The following is an 11,353-nucleotide window of genomic DNA, read 5'->3' on the forward strand; positions in this document are numbered from 1 at the left end:
AGCCGGAGCCAGCGAGGCCGGGCTGGCGACGCAGGCGCGGGGCACGCGAGGCGGATCGGGGGCGGAGCCGGATGGAACGGCGAGGCGGCGAGCGGAACGCAGCCACGGCAGAGCGGCACGCGAGGCCCAGCAGTGAGAGCGGCGACGGGCGGCAGCCGGCTCCGGTTGGTGGAGGCGCTGGAGCCGGATTTGGCCAGCAGGCACGCTGGCGGTCGATGCAGAGCAGCCGGACGGCAGCGGTTGCGAGGCATAGGCCCGCGTGGGACCCGGCCAGCGGTCGCGCGGGAGGGCGAGGCGGCCAGCGAGTGGGGACCTGACGCGCGCGGCGAAGGCCGGCAGCGGGACGGGAGCCGGCCGCGAGGGCGCACGCGGAGAGACCCGCGGCCGGGATGGAGCAGAGCGGAGAGCGATGCTCCGCATGGCCATTATCCGATAAATGCACAAGCACTGTCCAACTACAGCCTGGCTAGTGTACGAGCATGGTTTGGGATGAGTATGTCTGTATGGGGCAGTCTGGGTAGTATTTTGCTAGCGTATGGCCAATGGTTTGACTGTTTGACTATTGTTTGACTTAGCAGCTAGCTAGCTTGCATAGACAATATATGGATGAGTGTATGTGTGTGTCGGCCGGAGCAAGGCGAGACGCGAAGGAAAGCAGACGCGAGCAACGCGTGGACAGACAAGGCCGACCGAAGCGAAGAACCACGCGCGGCGCGCGCGCGGACGGATAGCCGGCGTCGCAACGGTGATGATGACGAAGGCGGCGAGGCCGACGACGGGGATGCGCCGTCCCGCGCGGCCGCTTTGGGGGCGGGTCGAAGTCGAGCCCCCGAGCGCTACGGAGAGACGGCGCGACGCTGCGGCGGTGAAGACGAAGATGGTCCCGCCCGGACTGCGAAACCAGCAACAGCGCGGTAGCATAGTACCGCCCCACGGTGGGCGTCAAATGTCGTGGTATTCTCACGGGGGTGCAAGACGACATATGCCACAAGGTGGCTTCGTGTGAGGGCAAGAGTGATGCTGATAGGCCCGGAAGCGGGTATGCGAATAGCACGCGGTAGTTTACCCAGGTTCGGGGCTCTCCGAAGAGATAATACCTCTACTTCTGTATGTCTGGTTATATATCTGGGTTGTACATCGGGCAGTAAAAAATGCTCTTGTAGCTGTATCTGGAGTCGGTGCCATAGGCATCTGACTTGGTATATATGCATATGAGCTGGTGGCTGCATGTGCGTGAGCATGCATGTGTGAGTGGCCTTATGGCCGACCAAGTGCATGTGGCGTGGCTATATGTGTGGTGGATGGATGGATGGGTGCTTTATATAGGCGTGGGGGGTAGCTTACTACCTAAGCTAAGGTAGTGGTGTGGGGGGCAAGGGGTCATGGGGCATCAATGCCCATGAGAGGTGTGTATGTGATGTGCATGCCTCCTTGTCCCTGGGCACTTTATAAAACAGTGTCCAGGGACATATACACTGTAGATGACGTCGCGGTATGGTCGTCTTGTCGGTGTCGGGTCGGGCTGCAGTCGGCAACCGGCTAGTTGGAGCAGTCGGCAGCCGACTGGTTGGCGCAGTCGGCAGCCGGCTGGCGGCAGCCGGCCGGGCAGAGCAGTCGGACGGAGAGCCGGCAGGAGCGGCCGGGCAGTCAGACTGAGGGGCTTTGCTAGCCCCGATGTCTTGATTTATTGTCTCACCGTCTTTGAGATATCCGTGTCTAATTACTCCGACAATGGTGTTCATTCGGAAGTTATCAGATCCGCAGTGAGTAAATTATAGTGCTATTTACACAAAATTAGGATATGATATTTGACACCCGTTTAGCAGATAGCAAAACTATCACACACACCTCATTCATTCCCATACATGACAAAAAAGCTAATGTCATCCTAAATTCCTCCTATTCTGAAATTTCAAACTGTTCTGAAGCTCAAATCGTCAGTCCAATGAAAAACCGTTTTCACATAAAACATTCGTCGCGGTGAGATCTTCAAAACTAGATTGGTATGTTTCGATGACTTTTTTAAGGTCAAAATTTACCATGCCTATAGAATGCAAGTTATCGTGATATTTTGACATAAGTTGGGGGGGGGGGGTTAGAAATGGTTCTCCAACCCTTCTCCACATGCACATGCATGTATGCACTAGACGACAAACAAAGTGGATGTCATCTCCTCTATTTGAAAATTTTAAATATTTTGTAGCTCAAATCGTCGGTCCGATGTAAAAACCGTTTTTAAATAAAAGATTGGTCGCGATGAGATCTTCAAAACAAGATCCCATGTTGTTATGCTTCGATGTTGTTTTTGGGTCAAAAGTTATAATGCATGCTGTTTGCGCTAATTTTTTTTAAGTAATACATTTTTATATAAAATTTGAAAAATAATATACGATTTTATGAAATTACACAAATAATACAGCGTCGGCTTCCAGTCGGCCAGCGGCAGCCCCAGTAGGGCCCAGGTTGCATGCAGTCGGCCAGGGGGAGGCCGATAGGCCGGCCTCTCGGTTTCAGGTAAGCCGATAAGTGGCTGGATGGATGGGGGTGTGCTGCGTGTGATGGATGATGGATGGCTGCGTGGGCATCCGTGGGCTGATTGATTCCAGTATTATATATGTGCGAGTCCATGGGTTAGCCAGGCATACGGGTATTCGGGTACTCACGTATGCATATGCGGCCGGCCAGTGTACACATATTCGATCTATTGTATATACACCACTACACCAGGTCCTGGACCACGTACAACCCGGCCAGGTCATGCGCGTATGCACTGGCTGTACTCATACTCATGTGCTAGTATGCACGTAGGTACATGCATATGCGCGTGCATGCTTGGCCATGCAATACTGGAATCAATCAGCCCATGTATACTAGTTAAGCACACATATAATATTGAAATCAATCAGCCCACGTACGCCCACGCAGCCATCCATAAATCACACGCAGCACCCCATCCATCCAGCCACTTATCGGCTTACCTGAAGCTGAAAGGCTGGCCTGTCGGCCTCCCCTTGGCCGATTGCATGCCACCTGGCCGACTGGCTTCGGGCAGCTCAGCCACTAATCGGCTTACCGGTGGCCGACTGGACCCGTCGGCTTGTCGCTGGACGATGCTGTATTATTTGTGTAATTTTTCAAAACCGTATGTTATTTTTTCAAATTTTATAAAAAATGTATTATTTAAAAAAAATTAGCGTTGCTTGCAACCTATCGTGGTATTTCCACATAAGTTACCGGGGTTACGTCTTTCAACAACCTTTTCTCACCTTGGGCAAAAGTTATCGCGCGGTATTTGTATGTAAGTCATCAGGTATGCGGTACATATATTACCGTTCTATTTTCACATAAGTTATCTCGACTATGTTTTTCAACAATTGTTTTTCCTCCTTTGTCAAAATTACCGTGGTGTTTGTACGTAAGTTATCGGGTGTGCGCTTCGTATATTACCGTTACATTTTCACACAAGTTATTGGGAGTATGTTATTCAATAACTTTTTCCCCTCCTTAGTCATAGTTATCATGGTGTTTGTACGTAAGTTATCGGCTATGCGGTTCATCTACTACATCTCTTGTAGTAGTAGTTCAAAAATGAAACCGTAATAAAGCTAACGCACGAATACGGTTTCCAGCCAGTCATGACGCGCGACGGCATGCATGCCATCCGTTGATTCGATGTGCAAGCGCGTACGTTGCGATGTACCGTGGCCACGCTAGCTGTATCGATGGACCAACCGCCGTCTCCTCGGATAGGAAGAGCTAGCCCTAGCCCGTCTCGTCTTACGCGCTTGCTTTACTTTATCATTATGCGTTACCAATAGTTGTAGAAGCAACAGTTGGCGAGACGACCCCGACACAACGATGTGGATCAAGGAGTCGAGCCGGTAACGATGAAGATCATAACGATGCTTTGAAGATGGAGATCAAAAGCACAAGATGATGATGGCCATATCATGTCACATATTTTGATTGCATGCGATGTTTATCCTTTATGCATCTTATTTTGCTTAGAACGGCGGTAGCATTATAAGATGATCCTTTCACTAAATTTCAAGATAAAAGTGTTCTCCCCGAGTATGCACCGTTGCCAAAATTCGTCGTTTCAAAACACCTCGTATGATCGGGTGTGATAGACTCTATGTTCACATATAACGGGTGTAAACCAGTTTTGCACATGCAGAATATTTGGATTAAAATTGACGAGTCTAGCATGTACAGACATGGTCTCGAAACACTAGAGCCCGAAAGGTTGAACGTGAGTCATATAGTAGATATGATCAACATAGAGATGTTCACCATTGAAGACTACCCCATCTCACGTAATGATCGGACATGGGTTAGTTGATTTGGATCATGTATCACTTACATAACTTGAGGGGTGGAAAACATTAGTTCACACTTGCCATCAACTGTTTTTGTCTACTTAAGAGATATTTTGAGTAGTAGGCCTTTTGGCAATACCTGAAACCTTGGCTTGCTTATATGTAGTGAGTCGCTCCCTAGGGTTCCGCCCACGCCGCCGCCGGCTCCCCCATCGCAGGTAGCCGCGGACTCGGCCGGCGCCCGCCGCCGCTAGCCCTCCCTGACCCCGTCCACCTCCCTCCCCCCTTCACCGTACCCCCGCGTCGCCTCCCCGACCAAGGTGACCGGGGGCCCCCTCCCCGCCCTCTCCAGTGACTCCACTCCCCTTCTCCCCCTCCCGCCGCCGCCGGCATGGGCCATCGGGCCTTGCTCAGGTGGTGCTGGCGGCGGCGGCCCTGTCCCTTCCCCCCGCGCAGCGGCACGGCTCAGGTGGCTGGCGGCTGGCGGCGGCGTTCTTCGGCGGCAGCGTATCCGGCGGCGGCATGGCTCCTTGGGTGGCGCGGTGCCGGGTGGCGAGGTGGCGGCGGCGCTGCAGTGGCTAGTGGCGATGCCCTCCCGGCCCAGATCTAGGCCCTTTTGGGCCCCATCTGGGTCTGGGCGGGCCTGGCCGGAACTCCTCTGCGACGTCCCCGGCGGACGGCAGGTTGACTCGTGCGGGGGGTAGCGGCGACGGTGGCTCGTGTACTACAGCGCGGCGACAAGGGATTCACGAGCCCGTCTCGGGCTCGGCCGGGCCTATCTGGGCCTTCGGCGCGGGGGCGAAACATGGTTTCGCGGGGGAGCTGGAGCCGGCACAGCACCGATCGTGGCCATGGGCCACTTCTCCACCTTCCCTTTCCCCCGGTCGATTTGGTCGTGGTTGCCCGGTTTGCCGCTGCCGCTACGTCCGGTCGGTTCCCGCCACGGGCGGTGGAGGTTGTCCCCTCCTGCGTGGCTGTTGTTGCTGCCGCCCCTCATTCACAGTTTCCTTCTCTGTTCCTGCCGGTCTCGCTTCGTTTGCCACGGTGAGATAGCGATGGGGACTGCACGACCGTGGTGGCGCATGTTGGTGGGCGGCGTGTTTGGTGGCGCATGATGGATCGTCTGGAGTAGTGGGTGGTTGGTGGTCCGGAGAAATCCGTGTCGGCCTGTCCGACACTGACGCGGTGACGTCTGTGGGCGCCACTGTGCCTTCCTGAAGGGCGTTGGGTTTGCCCCTTCCCCCGCAATCCTCTACATACCGGGGGAAACCCTAGGATTTGTCTGGGCAGCAGCGTCGTTGGCGTCACAGTCCTTCTTGATGGTGTTGCTTGGTATGCGGCGGTTCGGAGTGCTCGGAGTGTGGTGGAATTCTCTGGTGGGCGCAGCGGTTGTGGGTCTTCATCGTTTTCGCTGATCCATCGTTGTTTGCATTTGTTTCTTTTTTGTTTTCTCTTTCATTTCTTTTGGGCGTGACTGTGCTGCTTCCGCCCCAACACCTATCATTGGCTGTATCGAGGTTGGTTGCTTTGTAATACAAAGCGGGGGGAAACCCTTTTTCGTAGATAACTCGAGGGGTGTTTATTTAAGTGGTGGTTCATTAGTAATTTGATTAATTGGACTTAAATATATCATGAACTTAGTCTTAATAGTTTTTGCATATCTATGTTGTAGATCAATAGCTCGCAATATAGCTCCCCTATAATTTTGATATATTCCTAGAGAAAAATAAGTTGAAAGATGAAGGTAGCAATAATGCGGACTAGGTCCATGATCTGAGGATTATCCTCATTGCTGCACAGAAGAATTATGTCCTTGATGCACCGCTAGGTGACATACCTATTGCAGAAGCAGATGCAGACGTTATGAACGTTTGACAAGCTCGATATGATGACCAATTAATAGTTTAGTGCACCATGCTTTACGGCTTAGGACCGGGACTTCGAAACATTTTGAACGCCACGAAGCATATGAGATGTTCCAAGAGCTGAAGTTGGTATTTCAGACTCTTGCCCGTGTCGAGAGGTATGAGACCTCTGACAAGTACTTTGCCTACAAGATGGAGGAGAATAGCTCAGCTAGTGAGCATGTGCTTGATGTCTTGACAATATTGATCTTGGGGGAGCCTCCTATGTGTGTACTTGATGCCTTCTCATGCATATATTTTATCCCAACACACATGTAGGGGGAGCTTCTATGATCAATCTTTGTCTCATGGCTATTTCATATATTCATATCCTTTATGCCATGTTTTAACCACGTTGTCATCAATGCACCAAAAAGGGGGAGATTGAAATGCATTTGGCACTTAAACTTTATTTTGATGTGATGACAATGTGGTTAGTGGGACTAATATTTGGTGCTATAGTTTATCTCATGATTTTGGTTCCATGTTGCGTTTGATGGAGATGTGCGACCCCCCCCCCAATTAAAAAATATCAAAGGCGTGATCTTCCGGTTATTCAAAGGTTTTATTTTTGGTTTACTTTGTGTCATAGGAAAGACCGCACTATTAAGAGGGGTCGGTGTGGATATGTGTGGTGTGGGAATGTCATTGCCGAAACATTACACCAGTCTACCCATTCCTACCACCAAAATCCGTAGTGTGCGTGCATGTGGTACTCAGAGGGCTTGCAACAGTAAGTTTCTGGGTACCCCGTGTGCACGGGTACTGCGTAACTCTTTGGGTACCCCGTGCGCACGGGGTACTGCATAAGTCTTTGACCCCTGTGCGCACGGGGTGGTGTGAAAGTCTCTGAGTACCCCGTGCGCACGGGGCTGACTTAGCCCCTGCGCACGGGGTACAACGGGCAGAAACAGCCACCCTATCACAAACACTATAAAAGCCCCCCTTCTTATTCCTCCATCCCTAACCCTAATGTTTTGTTGAGCTCCACCATTGCTACACCTCATTTTGCTCAATATTCTCAATCCCTCCACCCAAACTTGTTGAAACTTTGGGGATTGGGAGAGCAAGATCCGATCTACATCTTGACCAAACCAAATCATGTTCCCCGCAACATTTCTTCCCCATCGACTTGTTACCCTTAGAGCTTGGGCTCCTATGTGATTAGAGGTTCCTCTGGAAGCTTCCTTGCTTGTGGTGTGCTCCAGAGAAGTTTGTAAAGGTGTGGTGGTCGCTTTCAAGACCAACCCTAAATGATTCGAGGCTCATCCGTTGGGGTGACTCGAAAGGGACTACAGTGAGACTTCGTGGCATTCCACAAGCTTTGGCTCCGGCCCCGCTCTAAACGGAGAGTAGCTCTTCCCCAAGGAAGAGTGAACTTCGGGATAAAATCCGCGTCTTCACGCCACTTGTGGTTAATCCTTTCCCGCACTTTACTTTGCCTTGTATGTTTGTTGGCTTGCTAATTAGATTGTTGCCACACATACTTTGCTTTAAACTTGCTTGTCCTATAGGGTGTGTTCACCTAGTTGTATATCTAGTGAACCCTATTTATCCGCTAAACCTTAAAATTGACAAGAAAGATTAAAATTTGTAGTCTCCTATTCAACCCCCCTCTAGTTGACCGTATCGATCCTTTCAAATGGTTTATTGAATCTCGATCGTAGTAATACATATATTCCTAATATTGATGCCAAAATATGCAAAGTTGATAATGATAGCGCAACATACTTGTGGCACTGCCGTTTAGGTCATATTGGTGTAAAGCGCATGAAGAAACTCCATGCGGATGGACTTTTGGAATCACTTGATTATGAATCATTTGATACTTGTGAATCATGCCTCATGGGCAAGATGGCTAAAACTCCGTTCTCTGGACCAATGGAGCGAGCTAACGACTTATTGGAAATAATACATACCGATGTATGCTGTCCGATGAGTGTTGAGACACGCGGCGCGTATCGTTATTTTCTAACCTTTACAGATGATTTGAGTAGATATGGGTATATCTACTTAATGAAACACAAATCTGAAACATTTGAAAAGTTCAAAGAATTTTAGAGTGCAGTAGGGAATCATCGTAACAAGAAAAAGGTTTCTACGATCTAACCGTGGAGGTGAATATTTGAGTTACGAGTTTGACCTTCATTTAAAATAATATGAAATTTTTTCACAACTTACGCCACCTAGAACACCACAGCGTAATGGTGTGTCTGAACGTCGTAACCTTACTTTATTAGATAATGGTGCTTTCTATGATGTCTCTTATCGATTTGCCTTTATCATTTTGGGGTTATGCATTAGAGACAGTTGCATTCACGTTAAATAGGGCACCGTCTAAATCCGTTGAGACGACACCATATGAACTATGGTTTGCCAAGAAACCTAAAAGCTGTCATTTCTTGAAGTTTGGGGATGCGATGCTTATGTCAGAAGGCTTCAGCCTGATAAGCTCAAACCCAAATCAGAGAAGTGCGTCTTCATAGGATGCCCTAAGGAAACTATTGGGTACACCTTCTACCACAGATCCGAAGGAAATATCCTTTTTGCCGAGAATGGGTCATTTCTAGAGAAGGAGTTTCTCTTAACAGAAATAAGTGGGGGGAAAGTAGAACTTGATGAGGTAGTTGTACCTTCTCTCGAATTGGAAAGTAGCTCACCAGGGAAAAATGTTTCCATGATGCCTACACCAACTAGAGAGGAAGTTAATGATGATGATCATGAAACTTCAGATCAAGTTACTACTGAACTTCGTAGGTCAACCAGAACATGATTCGCACCAGAGTGGTAATCCTGTCCTAGAAGTCATGCTGTTAGATAACGGCGAACCTACGAACTATGAAGAAGCTATGATGAGCCCATATTCCGACAAATGGCTTGAGGCCATGAAATCTAAGATTGAATCCATGTATGAGAACAGAGTGTGAACTTTGATGGATTTTCCTGATGATCGACAAGACATAGAAAATAAATGGATCTTCAAGAAGAAGACTAACGCTGATAGTAAATGTTACTATCTACAAAGCTCGACTTGTTGCGAAAGGTTTTCGACAAGTTCAAAGGGTTGACTACGATGAGACTTTCTCACCCGTAGTGATGCTTAAGTCTGTCCAGATCATGTTAGAAATTGCCACATTTTATGATTATGAAATCTGGCAAATGGACGTAAAAAATGCATTCCTTAATGGATTTCTTAAAGAAAAGTTGTATATGATGCAACCAGAAGGTTTTTTCGATTCTAAAGGTGCTAACAAAGTGTGCAAGCTCCAGCGATCCATCTATGGACTGGTGCAAGCATCTCGGAGATGGAATATACACTTTGATGAATTGATCAAAGCATATGGTTCTATACAGACTTAAGATGAAGCCTGTATTTACAAGAAAGTGAGTGGGAGCTCTGTAGCATTTCTGATATTATATGTGGACGACATATTGTTCATTGGAAATGATATAGAATTTCTGGATAGCATAAAAGGATACTTGCATAGGAATTTCTCAATGAAATACCTCGGTGAAGCTGCTTACATATTAGGCATCAAGATCTATAGAGATAGATCAAGACGCTTGATAAGATTTTCAATGAGTACATACCTTGACAAGATTTTGAAGGAGTTCAAAATGGATCAGTCAAAGAATGAGTTCTAGCCTGTATTGTAAGGTGTGAAGTTGAGTAAGACTCAAAGCCCGACCACGACATAAGATAGAGAGAGAATGAAAGACAGTCCCTATGCCTTAGCCATAGATTCTATAAAGTATGCCATACTATGTACCAGACCTATTGTGTACCTTGCCATGAGTTTGACAAGGGGGTACACTAGTGATCCAGGTGTAGATCACTAGACAGTAGTCAAAATTATCCTTAGTTACCTAAGAGGACTGAGGAAATATTTCTCGGTTATGGAGGAGATAAAGAGTTTGTCGTAAAGGGTTATGTCGATGCAAAGCTTTGACACCGATTCAGATGACTCCGAGTCTCAATTTGGATACGTATTGAAAGTGGGAGCAATTAGCTAGAGTAGCTCCATGCAGTGCTTTGTAGACACAGGAATTTGCAAAATACATACGTATTTGAATGTGACAGATTCGTTGACTAAACTTCTCCCACAAGAAAAACATGATCACACCTTAGTACTCTTTGGGTGTTAATCACATGGCGATGTGAACTAGGTTATTGACTCTAGTAAACTCTTTGGGTGTTGGTCACATGGCGATGTGAACTATGGGTATTAAATCACATGGTGATGTGAACTAGATTATTGACTCTAGTGCAAGTGGGAGACTGATGGAAATATGCCCTAGAGGAAAAAAATAAAATGTTTTTATTATATTTCCTTAATCATGATAAAGGTTTATTATTCATGCTAGAATTATATTGATCAAAAACTTAAATACATGTGTGAATACATAAACAAATACCGTGTCCCTAGTAAGCCTCTACTAGACTAGCTTGTTGATCAAATATGGTTAAGGTTTCCTAATGATAGACACATGTTGTCATTTGATAATGGGATCACATCATTAGGAGAATGATGTGATGGACAAGACCCATCCGTTAGCATAGCATATGATCGTTCAGTTTATTGCTACTGCTTTCTTAATGTCAAATACATTTTCCTTCGACCATGAGATCATGCAACTCCTGTATACCGGAGGAATACCTTCTGTGCTATCAAATGTCACAACGTAACTAGGTGATCATAAAGATGCTCTACATGTATCTCCGAAGATGTTTGTTGAGTTGGCGTGAATCGAGACTGGGATTTGTCACTCCGTGTATCGTAGAGGTATCTCTCGGCCCTCTCGGTAATACACATCACAAGAAGCTTGCAAGCAAAGTGACTAAGGAGTTAGTTGCAAGATGATGTATTACGGAACGAGTAAAGAGACTTGCACGTAACGAGATTGCACTAGGTATAGAGATACCAACGATCGAATCTCGGGCAAGTAACATACCGACATACAAAGGGAATTACGTATGTTGTCATAAAGGTTCAACCGATAAAAGATATCCGTGGAATATGTAGGAATAAATATGGGCATTCAGGTCTTCCTATTGGTTATTGACCGGAGAGGTGTCTCGGTCATGACTACATAATTCCCGAACCCGCAGGGTCGCACGCTTAACGTTCG

General features: G+C 47.6%; 1 protein-coding gene across 1 annotated transcript; it reads right to left on the reverse strand.

Moving 5' to 3' along the window:
- On the reverse strand, positions 1 to 1,266 carry LOC123094256 (atherin; the record flags this gene model as incomplete). The annotated part of the gene is given in 1 exon segment (XM_044516308.1): positions 1 to 1,266. A coding segment is annotated over 1 exon segment (426 nt), but the record flags the coding sequence as incomplete, so codon positions are not given.
- Between the last annotated feature and the right edge of the window lie 10,087 nt (positions 1,267 to 11,353).

This window comes from Triticum aestivum, chromosome 4B, assembly GCF_018294505.1.
Source record: "Triticum aestivum cultivar Chinese Spring chromosome 4B, IWGSC CS RefSeq v2.1, whole genome shotgun sequence".
In the NCBI taxonomy this organism is placed as follows: domain Eukaryota; kingdom Viridiplantae; phylum Streptophyta; class Magnoliopsida; order Poales; family Poaceae; genus Triticum; species Triticum aestivum.